This window comes from Rhinopithecus roxellana, chromosome 1 (assembly GCF_007565055.1).
Source record: "Rhinopithecus roxellana isolate Shanxi Qingling chromosome 1, ASM756505v1, whole genome shotgun sequence".
Classification (NCBI taxonomy): domain Eukaryota; kingdom Metazoa; phylum Chordata; class Mammalia; order Primates; family Cercopithecidae; genus Rhinopithecus; species Rhinopithecus roxellana.
Window position 1 is genome coordinate 88,057,036 of NC_044549.1, and position 21,980 is coordinate 88,079,015.

Here is a 21,980-nt window from a genome sequence, read left to right on the forward strand (position 1 = left end):
TCTTCAGTATTTCACAGGTAGAACTGCTAGAATTTCTTAGACTTACATATGTGAGAGCAGGGATTGTGAAAGAGAAGAGAAAGAAAACTGACATCAGTGTTTCTAGCCTGAGCATCTGAATCTCCAGTAATACTAACAATTGAGACAGGCGACAGTTGAGACGGTACAATAGGTATGTAGAAGGTAATGAGTTCAGGTGTGGAATTTAGTTTGTTTTCTGTCATTATCCAGTTGATCTTTCTAGAGTAAGCAAGCTTTTCAGACTTGAGTGTGGCAACCCAGCTTCTAATCTCAATGATCCTTTTATTCTAAGGGACCACTATATTTTGAATAGCAGGTAAGGCGTCACAAAGTAAAATACTACAAACTATTAGAGAAACCTAATGTGATAGCTAGATATGGATACCAGCTGGCTATCACATGGTAGGCAAATGTGACTTGAATTACTGTAGTTGTCGAAGCAGTGTTTTCTTTAAGCATAATTGAAAATTTACTTTTAAATTTAGACATTCTACTCAATGCCAATTTGTGTGTGTGTGTTTCTTGTTTTAATGTGCAGGACAGGAGAGAATTGGAAAAGATTCCAACTATGAGCAGGAGGGTAAAGTCCAGTTTGTGATTGACGCGGTCTATGCTATGGCTCATGCCCTTCACCACATGAACAAGGATCTCTGTGCTGACTACCGGGGTGTCTGTCCAGAGATGGAGCAAGCTGGAGGCAAGAAGTTGCTGAAGTATATCCGCAATGTTAACTTCAATGGTGAGTCTCCAAAAATCCATCCTTTTTGGAATCCTAAGTGTTAGAATTCTGTTTCATAAGTTTTAAATTTTTATAATGATTTGCTTTAAAATATGTGTCAAAACTTGCTTGATTATAAAACTTTAAATGACTAAATCAATGCATGAATGAACAAATGAATGGAAGAATGAATTACAATATATTTGGGGGGTTATGGTTTGGTCTCGTTTTCTTGAAATAGAGATTTTTTTTTTTTTTTTGCACACAACCAAATTCTTCTTTGTTGAATTTAGGTGGGTATGGGATGGAAGAGGAAGGGAAAAGGAGCAGTTGCTGTAAGTACCTCTGAATATGGAAAAACTGAAGCCATTTTTCCTCTGCTCTCATACCACAACAAGAATTCACACAGAAGGCTTCCATGAGCAAATGTCAGGGGAGAGGTTTACCCCACACACCAAACTAGCAATAAATTCTGCAGTGGACATAAGCTGAGTGTCCTCTACTTCAATTCCTACATGATGTATCTGGCATGCTATCGAGCCCCACAAGTTGGAGGCTTGGTTCCCAAGACTCCTCCCCTTGCCACTTCCAATGACAGTGGCAAACTCGAGCTTGCTTTGTCTGTGCTTCCAATGGGCTGGCTATAAACTGGAGTTTTCACAATCCTCTCCTCAGGTTTGATTAATTTCCTAGAGCAACTCACAGAACTCAGTAAAACACTTACTTAAATCTATGACAAAGGGTATTTTAAAGGATACAAATAAACCTCCAGATGAAGAGATCCATAGGGCAAGGTCTGAAGGGGTCCTGAGAGCAGGAGCTTCTGTCCCCATGGAGTTGGGGTGTGCTGGCCTCCCCTGCACACAGATGAGTTATTGCTTACCTTCCTGTCAGCCTCCATGTGTTCAGCTCTCTGAACCTTGTCCTCTTGGGCCTTTTATGAAGATTTCATTGAATAGGCATGATCGATAACCGTGAAGAAATGTGATTGGACGCAAAGGATATACTCTAATACTAACAGGCTAAGCAGTGATACCCAGCGAAGCCTGTCTGTCCACATCTTTCTTGGTCTATCTGTGCAGCATTTCTTCCTCCAGGGTATGGGACGGGACTGTTCTAAAATGAGGGTCTGATGGCCTGTTAACAAAAAGGTGGAGGAAGGTTAGAATCCTACCTTAGGCTGGTAGAAGGAGGGCAGGAGAAGTTCAGAAAGAGAAATTGTTTTCTGAGGCCTAAAGTGCCCCAACATTATAACAAAGGTTATGGTAATTATGAGCCAAGAACCATAAATGAAAAGCTACGCACACACACACAAACACACACTTATAAAGTAACATCACAATACTCAAGTTAATAGAAGTAATGTCTATAATTTGCCACATCAACCATATTTCAAGTTTTAAACTTATTTCTCAAAGTACAAAACTCTTTTATAAATTGATAGGTTACCTAAAATATGTGGGTAGAGATAGGTGAAAAAATGCACCAATAGGATAAAAGGAATAGGAGGAAGCACACTCTGATAATATCTATTTGAATAATCTCGACTCATACAACATCTTAATGTTTCACATGCCAAGAATTAAAGAAGTATACTCGAATGTATGAGCAATGCAACATTCAACACGGACAATAACAAATTATCTTATACATTACATAACTAAAGTGAAGGAGAGTGAGGAAGAAATCATGAATGCAAGTAATTTTGGAAAATAGTATTTGACTATATAAGACTGAAGACAAAAATAACTGTACACGTACATTGGACAATATCTAGTAAATCTGTGTTTTTTTCACAATTCTGAAGCTAATCTATGTATATAATAGGACTGAGAAAATAATTATATATATTGTGAATAATGAGAGCCAGTTTTCTCATTATCTAAGATAGAAACCACTAATAAGGAATGAGGGAAATATAGAATGAACCCTGTTGTGTTGGATTATAATATGTATGGTTTTTAATAAACATGCAATGGGTAAATATAGAAGTAAATTTTATATGTGTATTATATATACCAATTCTGCCTGGCTCTGTTCCCTGAGAGGGCCTGAGAGCAATGATACACAGGTAAAAATGAACACATCTAGCACACAGATACTATTTATAAATACCATTGTTAAATTAAAAAGGTAGAAGAACCCTTAAAGAATGGTTGGGACCAGGGAATTCTGGGGCAGGGAAAGCCCAAAATAAGCTTGAAGCATGCTGTGCCAGAATACAAGAAAGTTCTCAAAAACTGAAGGGGTCATGTTGAAAGGGCACAGAAACTAAATTGGATCCCATTGGCCAACTCTGGGATCCCAGTGGATTATAACTCATAAAATAACATAAATAACCATGAGTCCATACTGATATCAATAAACACTTGAACTAATTGAACAAATGCAAGAGAATAGGCAGCATGATGGAATAAAGTTAAGATGGAAATACGGAGTTGCCTTTTAGTAAAGACCTAAGTAGTAATTTTTTTAGGCAAGAATCATGGGATGCTAAAAGTATGGGGTTACAGTATGATGAGAAACAAGATATTTGCATAGCGCCAAAGTACCTTCCATCAAGATATATATGAATAACCAAAAAGAAAATAGTAGCTCTGTAGTGGAGAAAACTGGGAGATAGCACGTAAAACAGGTGATCAAGGTGGACATCATCACTAATGAGACTTATGAACATTGTGTGCCTTTCGATACAATACAGTGGCACGATTACAGCATCACTTCTGAGGTTTTACTGCCGAAAACCTAATTTTCCTTAAACCTAATTTTAAGGAAACATCAAACAAATCCAAGTTAAAAGATGTTTTATAAAATCACTGGCAAGTACTTTTCTAAAGTGTCCAGGAGAATAATAGATAAAGGAACTGTTTCTGACTCAAAGAGACCAAGGAAGTATTACTATCAAATGTAATGTGGAAATATTAATTAATCCTATGCTAGAAAAAACACTAATGGGAAGGTGGAGGAATTTTAATAACATTTGCAGGTTAGTTTCAATAGTATTCTATCAGTGTTAATTTCCTGGTTTGGATATAGTATGGTTTTAAAAAACTCTTTACTTTTTTCTCTTAATAACAACTCATTTAAAACCACAACATGGTATCAATCTTTCAAGAGTTACCTAGTATCTGAATGAAGAGGAGCCACATTCGATATGGGGATCAATAGTTTCCTACTTTAGATGGAGAGAAAGAAGGTCAACTACAAGTTACGTTCTTTCTGTATTTTTTTCTTGATGTTACAGAATCTCCTAATATTTGTATAACCAATTTTCCCTGAGTCAAACAAATATAAATTTTAATTTTTTTCAATCATTGTATTTCATATGCTGATGTCAATTTCTGGATTTTTTATTCTGGTTCATGGATATGTGTGACCATTCTTAACACTAGCAACAAAAATAAAATTTGTTTGGTAAGTTTTCTTAATGGTTCTTCCCTGATTCTTCTTTTAGAGAATGATTATAGACCCATTTTGTCAAGAGGGGATTGTCTATTGACAAGCCAGAATAGCTGAGCTATTCATAGGGTTTGTGCTTATTAAGTGGTTATTGTGTGCCAGAAACTGCTAAACGTTTTATGCATTGGCTTATTTTATCCTTAAAGCATCATAATGGTTTAGGATGCTATTTTTTTCTTTTTCTTTTTTTTTTTTTTAACAGATAAGGAAACTGATTCATGGGGAACTTAAGAATTATGATGTTCAAATCCATACAGCTAGATAGCGATGATGTTACATTTGAGACACAGGACAACTAAGTCCACAATCTGCTTCCTTGAATGTTACTCAAGTTGCTGAGAGCAAGGGCTTCCTGCATCATTCCTGCTGCCGCCTCTTACATCTGAGGTCGCATGGGAATTTCAGGAAGGGCTAATTTTTCTCTTTTGTGGGTTTTTTTTTTTTTTTTTTTTTTTTTTTGTCATCATTGTAATCATACTCTATGGTCAACAACATCTTCTTTCTCTGAGGATATTTTTTTCTTCCATATGACAGCTAAGAGACTTCTGGCTCCTAAGACACTGCAGTACTCATGGATGACAAGGCTCAAAAGTTTTGTAAAGCAAAGAAACTGTGCTAAATTTAATCAGTGGGTCCTATGTCACTTTAAGTGAGCAAAGATTAGAGGGGAAAAGAACTTGACATGTTTTACTCATTCAATTTTCTGACTTTTGGTTAAAAAATGAAATCTTAGAGAAAAAATATTTGCCTAAGACTCCATAGCTAGCAAAGGACAGAGACAGATCTAGAACTCAAGTTTTTTCCAATCCATTGTGAAAAATTTAAACTTTATTTTGCATGTTTTAGGAGGATTTTGATTTTTCTTTGTCTCAGTAAGCTTGAGATTATGTTTCACGGTTACTTTAGTACAAAGTTTGCTGTATAGATAGGAGTTTTGTCAACAGCAGAGTATAATTTAACAGTTCTGGTCTTCGTATTTGCCAAAGTAGCAGTTTAAGAAATGATAATATCATACCCTAAAGTTGTTTGATACAGTTTCATCAAGTGTTTAGCCTCCTCTTATGCATTGAGGAAAGAAATGGGTAATTTATCATGCCTAGATATTTTTCCTGCAACCCAAATCCATGCAAAGTCCCAAGCCTAAATTCATTTTAGTTACTTTTATGTTGGCCCATCCAACCATATGGCAATACTTACAAATATAAACTTAACAAATTTGGTGTCTTGATTATAAAATCTCAAATAATAGCTATAGAATGAAGGATTTCATCTGAAGCATGTCTGTACTTCAATTTACTAGTTTCTAGAAAACAAATTGGAGTAAGTTATATTTTGTAGAGATGGCAGATCTCACATGGTCTTTTTGCAATATGATGTTAGCTTTCCTTCATCAAGAGGTGAGATCTGTTTTTCCTCCCTTTGAGTGAGCCTGTGATTAATTTGGAAGTAGCACTGTGACTTCTAAGGCAAAATAGTTTTGTCTGGTTTTGTTGGAACATTTGGACTATAAGCATGGGTACCATGCTGGGAGGAAGCCTAGATGCCCCACTGACAGGCCACATGTAGCCACATGTTCTGGCTACAACCCCAGCTGAGGGTCCCACCTGTTAGCTAATATCAACTGTCAGACATGAGAGCCTCAGGTTGCCCCAGTTGACATGAGTGGACCAGAGAGCTGCTGTCCCCACAGAGCTCTGACCAAATTACGAAATAAGTGTTGTCACTGTTTTGAGTACTAATATTCAGAGTGGTTTCTTGGGCAGAAAGAGGTAACAGGAACCCCAAACAAATGTAACGTTCCTGGAATCTGTGCATGGTTTGGTAAAATGAGAACAGAAAATGTGTCAGGTAAATACGCTGATGCAGAAGACTATTTTATTATCTGGGCTATCTGAGTCTCTATTCCTTCTCTGTCCAAGAAGAAAGAAATTCAGAGACTCTCATCCAGTAGGGGAGATTTCAGACTTCAGTACAATCTGTTATCTGTCCTTTACTGTCTGTTACCCATCTTGTCAGGTGGCCCTATTTCTTTTGCCCTGGTGTACCTGCATCTTGGCTCTAATGCCTTGTGGACATCTCTGTGGGGAATCATTTCCCCACTGGTGAATTCTTTATCTCCTCTGGACCTTTTTAAAATATAGAGTTCATTGAACACAATGCTTCTTATTCTCTTTTGAGAAGTTAATGGATGCTGTTAAAAAGGAGATGTGGGGATTAAAAAACTGGAAATAATAAGACAGCTGCATTAGAGAATCCATCAAAAAGGTCAAAGCCACACAATGTGCTATTACAAGTCATCACTTAGATAAAGTATTCAGCTCTTCTGCCTTAATTTTTTTAAACCGGAACTTTAATGAGAATGGAAAGGGCATGACAAGACCATTTCTTCTAACAAAGATTGCAAGAAGGGAGAAAGATTAGGTGATGGGGCCCATTCTGATGAATATGTAGCTGGTGCACTTGAGTTCCTCTGGAGCCCCACGCCTGCAATAGTCTTCCTCTCTCCTCTCAAAGACTATGAAAAGCTCAAATCGTACTGTTTAATGAATAGAAGCTGTAGAATTACAGCAAAGCACAACATGAATCCTACTATCCAATGTGAAAGAAGAAGGTGAGTATCTGAATAATAATGTATTCGTGCAAACTGACAGGATTCTCATTTCTTTGCTAATAACATGTGAAATCCAGATTTTATTTCTTTTTCTTAGATACTCACAAGGCTTGCCGAAATCAGAAATCCAATATTAAAAATCTTTTGTTGTTATTGATGTTTTTGTTGTCATTATTTTCTTCCTATATTGGAAAGACTTGTGTAGGTTCTTACACACAGCAGGTTTAAGAGATCCCTATTATGATAAAGTGGGTGCCTTTGTGGTCTTTGTGGGTAGCATCTAGGTAAAAGACAGAAAACAAAATTGAAATGGTGATTTGGCCACACACAGATTCGGCTGTTGACCCAAATTGGCTGGACCAAAGCAGTGTTGCTCATAGGAGATCAGTGTCCACTCCCAGAGCTCCAGCTTGCTGTTTGGAAAATAAAAAAAGTTTATAGTGATGGAGAAATTTAAATTAGATACCAGTTAGGTATGAGCTCTTAGCCAGCAGGTGGGGAGCAGAAAGGGAGGAAGGAGCTAATGTGCCAAAGTCTTTATTGGGGTTCAGGGCTTGTATTAATCCAAGACATGCCCAATACTGTGTAATTTATAAAGTAAAAGAAGTTTAATGTACTCACAGTCCCATGAAGCTGGGGAAGCCTCACAATTATGGTGGAAGACGAAAGGCATGTCTTTACATGGTGGCAGGGAAGAGAGCATGAGAGTCAAGCGAAAGGGGAAATCCCTCTTAAAACCATCAGATCTGGTGAGACTCATGCACTACCACAAGAACAGTATGGGGGTAACAGCCTGCATGAGCCAATTATGTCCCACTGGGTCCCTCCCACAACACATGAGAATTATGGGAGCTACTTGTCAAGATGAGATTTGAGTGGGGACACAGCCAAACCATATCAGGGAATTACCTAGGTATGTTTCCTGTGACAGAGTTGGATTTGTTAACTTGAAGAGTGTGTGAGTATAAGCAAAGGAACTCAGTAGCTCGTTCTTGGTAGTTCCAGGAGCAGAGTAAGCCACTCAAGTTGTTCAGGTTATAGAGCCCTGTTTGTCTAGAACACAAAAACAGGAAATGGGTGAAGACTGCCTTCAAATATGTAGAGCAAGGGTGACAAGACAGAGACAGGATGAGATGGATACCGAGGCAATTTGAATATTCATATTCAAATGAGAGTTATGACAGCATCTTAACCAGACAGGGAAAAATATGCTTAAAATAGTTAAAAAAAAAAAAAAAAAAAAAAAAAAAGCCAAACCTTGAGGAAGCAGCCATGATGTTGAAAACATCCCCACACAAACAACTAACTCAACACAAGAATGATGCTAAAATATGTGTTCAATAGATGGTAATGATTTTTTATAGTTTTTATAATTGTTTCATTTGCTTATGCCTCAAAACCAGACATAACAATGCTTTCAGCTCCCCAGACAAATGTATTTTTCATTGCACCAAAGTTGCCCTCTTCTAACTGGTATTTAATTTTAATTTCTCTGTCACTATAATTTTTTTTTTTTTTTTCCTCAAACAGCAAGCTGGGGATCACATTGGGAGAGGACACTGACATTCTCAGAGCAGCATTGCTTTGGTGCCACCAAATTTGGGTCAATGGCTGAAACTGCGTGTGGCCAAAGAACCATTTCAGTTTGTAAATGGCAGGAAATAGAGCATTGTTTTCTGCTGGGAATATTGGTCCAGTATTAGCCTACAGACAGATAGCAGTCATATATCATGTTATCATGTGGCCAGTGGTATTTTTCCAAGTTCCAGAGGATCATGAAAGAAACAGAACTCAGTTACTGAATGTTTTGTGATTCTTTTGTAACTATTGCTGAAACTAACCAAAACTCATGTCTTGCATTATTTGTATATTGTTTTCCAGTTGTTCTGTGGGGTTAATATTAAGGATTCTTTACTCATCCAACCGTATACACTTATATATTGAGTATGGAGAGATAGATACAGATGTAGATATAGGTATATATGCTTAATAAATATATTGGTTCTTTAAAATTAACTCCAAAGTCTAATTCTGCCAAAATAATTGATTGTGTCTTACGATAGACATTTTAAGAAGATCCAAATGAGAAATTGAGAAAGAAACCAATATTTATTTTAAATAAATAAACATTGCCTGCCAAACACACTGCTAGACGTTTTACCCTGTTAATTATATAAATTAGAAATAACCAGCAAAAATATTTAAAATAGAATGAGTAGAAAAATACATTTAAATACATTTTTCTTATTTAATTCTTGTTTTCTAAATAGCATTTCTCTTTTAATATTAATTTGTTATTTTTGAAATTGTTTGACCACAATTTAGTGTTAGATGGAAAGTAAAATAATAGTCAAAATCATCATCATCAGGAGCATAATAAACTTAAGGCTGTCTCTTAAAAATAATGCATATAGTTTTTATTCCTCAGAAAGGGGAAAATACTAGAATAAAATTTTAGGAAATATTGAGAAACAGTGAAACTATTCAAAAGGGGAAGTAGTCTTCCACCTTCTATAATTAAAATCCATAGGCCATAGTGATAAATTGCCTATGAATTCCAGGGGCCATTTTGGGGGACCTATTAAAGGGGATATCTACTAACTACCTTGCTCCTCAGCAAGTCTCTAGCCTGTCACCCATAGTACAAGAGATATAAGGAATCTTGTTTAACTTTAGAATTTTTCATTTTTTCTGTCTTCCTTAGGTAGTGCTGGCACTCCAGTGATGTTTAACAAGAACGGGGATGCACCTGGCCGTTATGACATCTTTCAGTACCAGACCACAAACACCAGCAACCCGGGTTACCGTCTGATCGGGCAGTGGACAGACGAACTTCAGCTCAATGTGAGTTCTGCCTGCTTCCCTTCTTCCCTTGTTGAGATGAATGAACAGACTTTTAATTTGCTCAGTTATACAAATGATTCTTGTTTAATGTTTATGCGCATATACAAGTGGGCATGCAATTTGTTGTGGGCATCAAGAGGAACTGATATCCAATAATAATGATGGTGATGATGATGATGGGAAATGTGCATTGAGTTTTGTGCATTATATTCATCACCTGTGTGAATTATCTCATTTAATCTGAGATGGAGTTACTTAGCAAACAGGTTACTACTTAACAATTTCACAAGATCCTTCTCTTGGTTAAACTTATTTAGTCTGCCTCCTCCAATTCCTTCCTTCCTTTTTCTTCTTTATTTGGTGGTACTGATTTTTTAATTAGTATTTTGAGACATTTGAGTGTATCACTTTATGTGAGATTTATAATGGGATTATCTGAGTAATTGCAGTGCTTCCCATTTTTGTAACCTCTCCCACTTTCTATAAAACGTGACCTTAAGTAAGCAGCCACTTCCTTTCACGAGATTATATCAAATCCATCAGCCAATGCCCCAGCTCCAAAACAATCAAAAAATTCTCTCTTAGCCTTTTTGTTCTATTCAGGCCTTGAAATAATTGGATAAGACTCATCCACATTGGGGAGGGTAATTTGTTTTACTCACCTTCTGATTCTAATCTTCATCTAATCCAGAAACCTCACAGACACTCTTAGAATATTTGACCAACTATCAGGGCACTCCATGGCAAAGTAGAACATAAGATTAACCATCACAGTCTCTATCCTAGGAAATTCCTTTAATGTCTTTTGTAAAGCAATAAATTATGCCATTAGCCTTTATTAATCTATAACTCAGGAGGTACTTTTTGAATTATTGAGAACAAAGCTTCTTGGGTGTGGAAAGCAAATCCATTTCTTGGGAAGTGGAAGGTTATGTCGTGGTTTCTAAGAAGAAAGGGTTGTTCACATAGGGAGGGCTGAAGCCACTACAGGCCAATGACCTCGTTTACACATAGCCTTAGCCTAGACCTGCTTTTGCACCTGTCCAGTTCTCCCCATCGTGAGGTGCGCTATACACATGAACTGGCACTAAAATTGGGTCCAAAGGATTATGCTCTGGCATCCAGGAATGGTTGGAATCAACAGGTACCATCCATGGCTTATATAAATGCAAACGGCCAAGATCAAAAGAGAAGCTAAGGTTATTCTGAATCCAAGGCACACTAAACTTGCAAGTAAAAGGAGAAAATAAAAACAACACAAACAAAAACCTAAAAGGTAAACTCAAGGGGTAGTAATCAAAAGCAGAATTAAAGCAGTATAACCTGGATGACACACTCAAAGTGTGTTTTTATTGGGTGCTGCCATGTGATATGAAGATGGGTCTGCCAAAACTAAAGGTAGAGAATCAAGGTCTTTGGGTCATAGGTGAAGTGCTCAGGGCTTATTGTAAGACCCAGTGGATTAAATAGGTTCATTAATCTTTGCCAGCATAAACCCTGCACTCTTGTTAAATTTCTGGCATATATAATTTGTCCAATATCCATAAGAGTTCCCAAGTAGCATTCACCAACTTCAGATGGGATCTTACATGGGGGTTCTTAAGCACACTATTTTAAGAACAAACATTAACACTGGTTTATTTTTATTTGTTTGGTTTGTATTTTATCCTTTATAAGAAAAGCATTTGATTAGCTATTCAGCAAGTTTTTGTTGTTTGTTTGGTTTTGGTTTTAAATAGCTATCAAGTTAGAAGCACTGCACGAGTCATATGCGTAGGTACACAGTGGAGATGAAACAAATGTGGTCCCTGTTCTTGCGCAATTCAGCATCTAGGATAGAGTTACATGGTACACAGCAAACAGATACGTACATGGAAATACTGAAGTATGATAATGGAAAAGGTGGTAGATAGGATAATGGAGGTAGAAAAGAAAGGACCTACTACAAGAGAAGCCAGCAATGTGAAAACTAGAGTGACCAGCAGGTCAGATGGCTGATGTGGTGATGATTTAATCAGCAAGGGAAATGAGAGGAAGGGTAAGAGGAGATGTTAGATCAATAGGTAAGAGCCATATTCATGCAACCCCTTGTGTGTCATGATACATTTTAAACATTTTATTCTGAGTGCATTTAAAAGCCACTAAGAAGTACTAAGCAAGGAAGTGAGGGAGTGGCTGCATCAAATTTAGGAATAAAATTACTTTGGCTGCTGGGAAGATATTGGAGGGGGTAAAAGTAGCAGCAGAAAGACCAATTATGAGTGTATTGCAGGTGTCTAGCTAGAATAGGGTGGCTAAGTGAGGTGGTTCTCAAACTTCAGTGTGCATCAGAGCCATCTGGAGGGCTTGTACCAGCCCATATTACCCAGCCCTGCTCTCAGATAACTTGATTCAGAAGAACTAGACGTGTGGGAAACCTCAATATTTGCTTTTATCAGAAGTCATTGGGCAATGTTAATGTCCCTTTGAGGACCACTGGCTCAGGGACACGTGTGATAGTGAAGATGAAGCCAAATGAACGGGATACGTATGGAACATGAGGCACTGTGTGGATGATGGCAACACATCAGATGGAGGCTGCTGGGAGTAGAAGGGAGAAAATCAAGCATCCCAGTTGGGATTCTTATATATGTGAGACTTCTTAAATATACTACAGTCAAAATGAAATGGATATGGGTCTGAAGCTCAGACAACAGTTGTGAGTCATAATTATAAAGCAATGTAAACTGTTAACCTATAAATGGTCTTTAAATCCATTACGAAGAGAGTAAGAAAAAAGCAGAGACCCCAAGGCCTTGAATACCTCATAGAAAGTGACACAATTCCAGCTGGGCGCAGTGGCTTATGCCTGTAATGCCAACACTTTGGGAGGCTGAGGTGGGCAGATCACGAGGTCAGAAGTTTGAGACCAGCCCGGTCAACATAATGAAATCCCGTCTCTACTAAAAATACAAAAAAAAAAAAAAAAAATTAACTGAGCGTGGTGGTGCGCGACTGTAATCCCAGCTAGTTGGGAGACTGAGGCAGGAGAATTGCTTGAACCCCGGAGGCAGAGGTTGCAGTGAGCCGAGATCATGCCACTGCACTCCAGCCCTGGCAAGAGTGTGAGACTCCATCTCAAAAAAAAAAGGAAGAAAGAAAAGAAAAGAAAATGACACAATTCCATTCCACTGCTCCAAATACTTAGTTTAAAATATTCTGTTTAATTGGCCCAGAGATTTGGACTAACCATGTATTTTCGATTTTTGTTTGGGTTTATGCTAGCTAAAACAGGGGTTCGTTCTTGGCTTGGAACTAAGTGAGAGCATTCTTTATTCTACTTTGTCATGCTAAGAGTGTTGTGTTAAGAAAAACAGGCACCCTCAGGTAGATGCAGTAGTTTATACTTGGTATTGCATGGGACCCAAAGGAGTGAATGACAACCATGAAGAGGGTCACTTTTAGGGGCATAAGAGGCTGGGTTTAATTCAACTAATGTGGCTACTGAGATAACTGGACTTGGTAGGATGTCACCCTGTTGATACCTTTAATTGTGAAATTTAATTTAAATTGTGTTCAAGGGGATAAGAAAATAAAAGTTAAGTAGAGTACCCAGAGGACACCCTACCCCTCTCACCTGGGGACCCAGAACCACAGCCCAGTTGTCGAATCCAGTGGTTGGTTCCTCTCCAACATCATCCTGCCCTTGATGTTCCTTTTGCTGTAATTATTCTATTAAAGATTCTGTGAGAGTGGAATTTGGGCAAACAGTTTTGTAGGTTTGCTTTCCTCTAGTCAACAGAACAAAATAAAGTATTTCAAGTAAAGAGTGTATGTCTCCTCACAAAGATTCATGGGTACTTTTTCAATTCTCAGTTTCATCATCCCAAGCAAATGAAATTTTCAAGGGCAGCTTTCTCTGTGGTCAGTAATTGCAAATGAATTTCTGATCCAAGAAATCAGAGTTTTAGGTTCTTAGAATCTCAGCTCTGTAGATCAGATTGCTCTGCTGTTCCGTATGCAATTTCCGGAATTTAAGTGCTTAGTAGTGTGCTATCTGCTGTAAAATGTCTCATGTACCCTCACTCTACTCTGTCTCCTCTGTGGCCCAAGAGATGAATGCATGGTTAGCCACCAGGATATTTCTGCTGAACAAGAATTCTGTGGAAGGGAATCAATAACCAACAAAACCATTCACTCTTCTGATTGTAACCTCTACAGAAACAACCCTAATTTAATTTCTTAAGTTTGTATTCTACTATCTAGAGATTGTATAAAATACTCTTCCTGGGGGAAAGAAGAAGGGACAATGCAACAAACGTGATTGCTTATCTGCAGTGTGTCAGGAGAGGTGATAGCTCATGGAGATGTTAGAATGAATAAGGGGCAGATCCATGCACCCCAAGTTCACAGTCTAGGGTAAGGACTCTGTAGTAGATATATGGCATTTTAGGGCTACAGACAGGCACTGGTTTAGAGACACCCACCACAAAGTTATATTTGAACTGGATCTTTTGAAGGTTAAGTAGTAGTTCCTCAGATGAAGTAGAAAAAAATTGCTTTAGAATAAATAATGCAGTAATATTTAAAAATTAGGGTAGGGAAATATTTCTGAAAAAAGGCAAGAAATGGAATGTGGATGCTTAAAAAATTCTAAATTTATGTTGTAAGTAAAATATATTATGTGTGACAGAAACCATAATGGTTACTTTGTCATCTTTTATTCATCTGAAATTAGGAAGTTCAGATATGTTAAAAATCCTAATTTTCCAAATAACTAAAATTGTCTAATATACGAAAATGTTAAAGCATTTTTAGAAAGGAACTATTCTTAACAGCAGCTTCCTGCAGTGAATTGCATATTCTCTTAAATAGAAGACTGAATGAATGCTAATTCCTCTTTTCTGCATAACTGAAGTTCTACAAACCTCAATTTTCTGCCATTTGTTAGGATAGACCAACTTTCTGATCTTCTGAGGTATATGGGGTTTCTTAACTTTTTCTGGTGATTTTGTTTTCTCTGTTGAACTTACACTTCACACCTAGAGACTAAAAGCTCCTTGAAGGTAGAATCCATGTTTTAGTCATGTTTGGATGCCTGTAAACACAGTACCTAGCACACAGTAGGCGTTTGTTATATTTTGTTAATATATTTTTTGTTTATATGTTAACAAAAATATATAAAATCATGTATAATGATAATAAATTTTTTGTTTACATATTAACAAAATATATAAAATCACGTATAATGAACATGTACTTTTTAAAATGATGGACATTATCTGCAGCCACTCTTCCTCCTTCTGAGAAGAGCACCCAGGTTTCTCTCTGTCACCTGGGCTGGAGTGCAGTGGTGCGATATTGGCTCACTGCAACCTCCGCCTCCCTCCTGCCTCAGTCTCCTGATTATCTGGGACTACAGGCCCGTGCCACTACACCCAGCTAAATTTTTGTATTTTTAGTAGAGATGGGATTTCACCGTGTTAGCCAGGATGGTCTTGATCTCCTGACCTCGTGATCAGTCCTCCTTGGCCTCCCAAAGTGCTGTGATTACAGGCATGAGCCACTGCGCCTGGCCCCAAGTTTCTCTTTTCAGCCATGTGGTTTGCCCTGGGTGTTTCCCAAGTCCAAGGGAGTCACTAATTCAGTCTAAGCCAATCACTGTGGCCACAGTGATGGGGATGGGCACCCATACTACGTCTCTCTAATCAAGACATCACTGGATGTCTGCTGGCCAATCTGAGACACCAACATGCTCTTCTTGGAGGCAAAATGGCTCCTGGGGAGCCATTTTGAGACCACCATGTAGGAGCTTCAGGGAAGAGAAGTCAAAACTTGAAAAGAAAAACTAGATCTAGGTCATATTGTTTGTGCCCTAGGAAATCCTTACCAGAAGCCATTTATAATGTTCTCCGGATTTTTTAGTTATCAATAAATTAAGACAATTTATGTGAGATACTCTTTGTTTACAATCTGATTCACCATAATAATCAAAAATGGAAAAAATAAAATAGAATTGTTTTTTGTTTTAGTGTGCCCGGGATGGAAAAGAAAAAAATATATATATATCAGCCACCCCTTATTAAGCAGAAATGTTTCAGATTTTATTAAACTGAAATGATTCAAATTAATTTGAAAAGTTGTAATGTTCGTTCCATGTTGAATCTTTCACACTCACTAGAATTTTGGCTGTCGCAGACGCTTAGGACATAAGAAGAACAGTTGATTGCCAAAATCTGTTTAATACAATTAAATATTTCCAAATCAATATGGACTTATACCTGCACCTGCCTATAAAACTGGCAATTGCTCTATTGTTTCATAATTGCAACAGTAAAAATCTTATTGTACTCATAATTTACAATGTATTACATGAGGTATGTAATAGCAGTAATCAAGGCAATATTGACAAAGAGAAAAATATGTAAGGTGTCAAAATCTAGCACTTCCTCAGCTTCAATTTGAAGTCTTCTTTTATGGAACCACCTTTTTGCCCATCATAATTAATAGCTCTTTTCTTGTAATTTATAGTTTTATTGTTAGTAATTAGGACAATAGGCTTTAAAGCTGAACTGATTAAATGGATCTGAGTCTCAGTTCCACCATTACTAGCTGTAAAGCAGGCTTATGGTAGTACCTATTTCACTGAGTTATGGTCAGCATTACATGTAATAAAAAATATATGTAACATGCTAAAAACAGTGCCTGGCACGTGGTAAATGTTCAACGAATGTTAGCCACAACAGCAACAAAAATAATAATTTCACATCCTTAGTTTGCCACATGATGATATGGTTTGCCTGTGTCCCCACTCAAATCTCATGAAGGGAGAGACCTGTAATACCCACATGTTGAGGGAGGGAAGTGACTGGGTCACTGGGGTGGTTTCCCACATGCTGTTCTCATGGCAGTCAGTTTTCATGAGATCTGGTGGTTTTATACGTGTCTGGCATTTCTGCTGCTTTCACTTCTCTCTCCTGCCACCATGCAAAGAAGGTCTTTGCTACCCTTTCATGACTGTAAATTTTCTGAGGCCTCTCTAGTCATGTGGAACTGTGAGTCAGTTAAACCTCTTTCCCTTATAAATTACCTAGTCTCAGGTATTTCTTTATAGCAGTGTGAAAACAGGCTAATACACATGATCCATAATTGCTCAAAACATCAATGACTAGCATTTAGCTGGGTTATTTTTCTGTATCCCCCAGCACCAAGCATAGTGCTGAGCATATAGAAATGGCTTGTTAAATATTAAATGGATAACTAGATAAACAAACAGTTGAATTATACAAATTACTTAACGACAAGGACTAGGTCATTGTTGACTTAGCATCCCAGTGCCTAATGGTTCAGAGGATTCAACCAGACTTCTACCCGAGTTAGCAGTTCTACATGATTCAGGGATTCATTTGAGAACTTGGTTTACCAAATAGGTTCCTCAAGGGTTCCCTAAGTGCTCTGTAAGCTTGTTCCAAGTGCAAAGATGAACAATTTTGGTTTTAAATTTTAAGGCCGTTCAGAAGAAAAGGAGGGAAAGAGACAGAAGAATTAGTTTTTGTTTTATTCCAATTGATTTTTTTGTTTGTTTGTTTTTAGACACCTATCAGTGGCTATTTGAGAGCATGAGGTGAAATTGCTGCTCTTGAGGAATCAAGTTGAGGAGTCATTGGCCATTTTTTTTGCTAAAGTTAAAGTTAACTAATCATCAAACCATTGAAGCTGGTTGCATCTGCCACTTGCTTCTCTACACTTTAATGCTACATTACAGGAAGCATCAACACAGAAAAGGATTTAGGATTTGGTCTCTTAATCACGCCCTGCCTGTTACTGATCATATCTGTGAACCAGGACAAGGAAGGTCTCTCTGAAAAGAAAGCATTTAACCTGACACCACAGTAACAAGAATTATTTTTATTTGTCAGCATCTCTGAATCTGGGATATTTTACAAAATATATTTATAAATCAAAAATAGTACTGTTATTTTGATTTGTAAGTCAAAATTAAGTACTGCTTCCCATTTGTCAGTTAACTTGAGATGAGAGACCCCAAATTGATTACAGATAGCAGGTGTGGTTCAAAAATTAATTACTTGCCAATATTTTAAGTATCAGGAAATGACATAAGAATGTTTTTGACTTCTCTTTAAAAGATCGGATCTGGCAATGATGTGCCCTTACTCCTCATGCAACAAAAGCTGGCTAAATCAAAGGAACAGCTTTCCACTTGATACAAGGTGTGTGCTCTCTACATTACAACAGACCCCCGGCCTCCTACCACTCCACTCTCTTACATAATCCCTCTAACTCCCACTAGCATTTTATTTCATTCACCTAATCTAGACTTAGAGTAGATTCTAACTTATTTTCACTAATTCAGAAATTAATTTTAATGTATGCTTAACTTTTTATTGATAGTCTCTGGAAATTGGTTTCTAAAAATCAATAATATATCAATACTGTTAATATCCAAAAACATTCCATAATATGTAATGGTACTTTCTTAAAAGGGTTGACAAATGCAGTCTGAAAGAGAGGACTGCCTTAGTAAAGAAAATGCTTTTGTTTGGAAACATGTATTTGTGTGTATTCAGAAACATATTGGAAATGAGAGAAACAGATACTCCTTCTTTTGTCAGCATCTCTCCTAGGAATCAATGGTGTATAACTGTGTTCTTTCTATGAATGTCTGGAAGATTAATAATATTTATAATTATCAATATGGTTCCACAAACATGTACATTAGAGAGCCTAAACCCCCATAAATTCTTGTTTGCATTCTAGGCATTCAAGCAAATCACTTTATGTTTATTAATAGACTCCAGATTCTCTGTGGAAATTGTCAAACGCCATTACTATCTGCGTTTTGGGCTCAGGCAAAATATATATGGAAAAAGAAATACAATAAGATGAATGAGTTTAGAGAGCTAGACTCTTATAACAGGGACTCAACTCGTTATCACCAACCCAAAATTATGAAAGGAAAGAAAGTCAACGAATGAATGGTCTGCCTCACTTTTTTGCTTTGGGAAGCCAAAAAATTCTAAAACGACCTGGTTATGTTCAAATGAAAATACAGGAAGTAGATTTAAGGTGCTTCCCTCCAACTGGGAGAAACTCTCATAAAATGAGGCATCATCAGAAGGCCCCCGTTTGAGTCCTGCCTTTTCTGCTTGTTGCTTGAGGAAATCATTTAACATTCCTGAACGACAATTCCCTTTTGTATTTAAAGAAAGTAAAATAAAATAAAGTCAAATCAAGCAAAATACACACCTCATAAGAACACTTTGAAAATGAATAGTGAAAACTTCCCTGATACAAGAATGCATATGAGATTTGTGGTCGTGTTTCTTGTATTAGTTTTTTATTGCTGCTGTTAAAAAAAATTACCATCAATTTAGTGGCTTAAAATGGTATACGTTTATTATCTCATAGTTCTTTAGAAGTCCAACATAGGTCTCACAGGACTAATATCAAGGCAGCACCAGGCCTATACTTCTTTCTTTGTTTCCCTTAGGAAGAATCTATTTCTGCTCATTCAGGTTGTTGGAAAAATTTAGTGCCTTTTGGTTACGGGACTGAGGTCCCTGTTTCTCTGCTGGCAGCTTCTGGCACCTTGACTTGTGACCCCTTTCCTCTATTCTCAAAGCCGGCAATGGCAGGTCAAGTTTCTCTGAATATCCAGTCTTTTCAGCCTCTTTTTCTGTCAATACATTTCTTTCATTGATTCTCCTGTCTTCCTCTGCCACTTTGAAAGGCCCATTTGATTGTACTGGGTCCACCCAGATAATTCAAGATAATCTCTCTAAGGTAGGTAACCATATTCCAACTGCAAAGTCCTTTTTGCCATATAATGTAACATATTTACAGGTTCCAAAAATTAGAACATAGACATCTTTGTGGGGAGTTGAGAGGAATGGATTATTTTGCCTACCATAGTTCTTTACTGTACTTAATAACTTTGTTTTTCTGGGAAGTCTGTAACATCCATATTAAATTCCCATTATTCTTAAATGGAGAGTGCTGTAGTTTGAAGGCTTGCCCCCTCCAAACCTCATGTTGCTATTTAATTCCCTGTGTGGTGGTGTTGGGAGAGGGACCTAAAGGGAGTTCTTTGAGTCATGGGTGCAAACCCCTCATGAATAGATTCATGTCCTACCTCAGAGGTGAGTAAGTTTTTACTTTATTAGTTCCCAAAAGAGCTGGGTGTTAAAAAGCCTAACACTTCCCTCCCCTCTCCCTCTCTCTTGCTTCCTCTCTCACGCTTCCTCTCTCACTGTGTGATCTCTGCACACACTGGCTTCTCTTCACCTTCTGCCATTAGTGGAAGCAGCCTGAGGCTCTTGCCACAAGACCCTGTCTCTTAAAAACAAAAGAGAGAGAGAGAGAGAGAGAGAGAGAGAGAGAGAGAGAGAGAGAGAGAAAACCACCTTGACGGAGTTTTTGTAACATCTCCGAAAAGGGAGATCAAGGGAAGATATTTTTTAAGATTTGGGAGTTTAAATTAAGGCACTTCTTTCGGTGAGGGAATCTTGATCAGAATTGTGCAAAGCATGTGATGTTATAGTTTTGTATTGGTGAATATAGCAAAGAGGATTTTGAAACAAGTCATTTTGAGTAAACCATTGTTTGATTAGAGAGCTTGGCCCAGTTGAGTGATCAGTATTTCAGAAAAGAGACTATTTATCCCTATGGTAACTTATTTTCCTGGCTGATTATTCAAATAGATGGATTTTCAGGAAGTTCCGACAACAAACCATACAATTATTCATAACTTTATCTTCCTGGGTAAGAATTTCTTGCAATAGTAAAATCCTATTAGTGCAGACAGTTTTAGTTTCCTTGATCCTAGTTAGCTGCGTGATTGCAGGGGATTTGTTCTGAGGGTAAGGACCAAGTTAGAATCTTTTAATCTATGATATCAGCTCTGTGCAGGGTCAGCTTCTACAGAGTTCTCTGACACCTAATGAGGGGCTGTTTGGTGTCATCACTTATGGTCATGATAAAAAGTCAAATTTATCTATCTTTTGTACTATAACTTTTAGAACCAAAATAGCATGGCCACTGAGCTGCATGTCATCCTAATATACTGTTGTTACTTAAGCAAGACAATTCCATAATTGGTGCTATCAGCATTCTTCTGTTGAAATTACAGCATTCATATCCTAAGTGGGGGCTTTAGTCTGAAAGAATTCATTTTTCTGATTACTGTAGCTGGAATCCCCTACCCTGTATCCTGTCCTCTCAAGTAGACCCTACTATTATTAGGAATGTTTGATCAGCCCACCTTTCTTTCTACCATTTTATGTAGCATCATGTGTACAAATAGCTTCTCAAAAAAAAAATCGACAGTTGAGAGTAGTAACTCCCCACCAAAAACAACTGAAATGAGAAAAGCCCCCCTTGATCCCTCAGTTGTGCACATACATAAATGAGTCTCCCATTCCTGGAAACAAGTTCCAGCTAATCTTTGCACAGCTGTACAGCTAACTTCCCTTCGCTAAGCATAAAAGTGGTGTCAGAGTTTTTTTAAGCTAAATCTTAAACTCTTACATTTGACTGATTGTGGAGCCCAAGATGTAATATCTGTCCTGCTTGGAAAATGGGTTCACATATACTTTTGAGTGCCATGATGTCACATTTACAGTATTCTAGGGACATGAGTAGGGACCAATTGGGAATCTGGGAAGATTTTACAGAGTAAGTGAAATAAGGGCTGCTCCTTAAAAGATGTATGGACAATTATATGGCTGCAGGAAAGCAGGCAGAGATAGAACTGATAACCAGTCATATACCTAGGAATGATTTTGTAAATTGTTAAATGCAAAGTGACTTGGTCTTGTGTGTTGAAGTTAGCCCCACGTTTAAATACAGCTCTCTGGCCAATAGGTGTGGATTCCTTACAAACTCCTGAACAAACACACAACTATTCAGTTGTAGGGACCTGTTTTCAATTGCTCTACTTGAAAGTCTTCCTGAGGATGACAATGAGAAAGAAGTAACAAGCTCAGAACAGTGAAGACAGAAAGGATGTGGTGGGAAAATACAGAGAAGTCTACGTTTTCTCATCAATAACAAATGTGTTCTTGATTTATTGTGTGGTGATACTGTAAGGGAGACTTCACAATGACTGAATAGGAGACCAGCACCTTTATCTTAGCAGGGAGCTTGATGCCTGCCATTTGAAATCACACTCTGAAAGCTAGCTTCAACACATTGATGGATATGCATTGGAAAGGTAAGTGGCTTTTGAAAATTGCCCTGAAATCATTTATGCTTCAGTAAGAAGCTATCACTGATGTTGGTAAATAGTCAGTTACATGATTCGTGTGCATATTTCCTGGTAGTTAATTT

The 21,980-nt window shown here is 37.6% G+C and overlaps 1 protein-coding gene across 2 annotated transcripts in view; it reads left to right on the forward strand.

The window, feature by feature from the left end:
- GRM7 (glutamate metabotropic receptor 7) overlaps nt 1-21,980 on the forward strand; it is a 923,309-nt gene that overhangs the window by 619,860 nt on the left and 281,469 nt on the right. For both annotated transcript variants that reach the window (XM_030938287.1, XM_030938284.1), the window contains exons 6-7: nt 560-760; nt 9,514-9,653. In XM_030938287.1, coding sequence (XP_030794147.1) covers nt 560-760; nt 9,514-9,653 — 341 coding nt within the window. The remainder of the gene's footprint in view (nt 1-559; nt 761-9,513; nt 9,654-21,980) is intronic.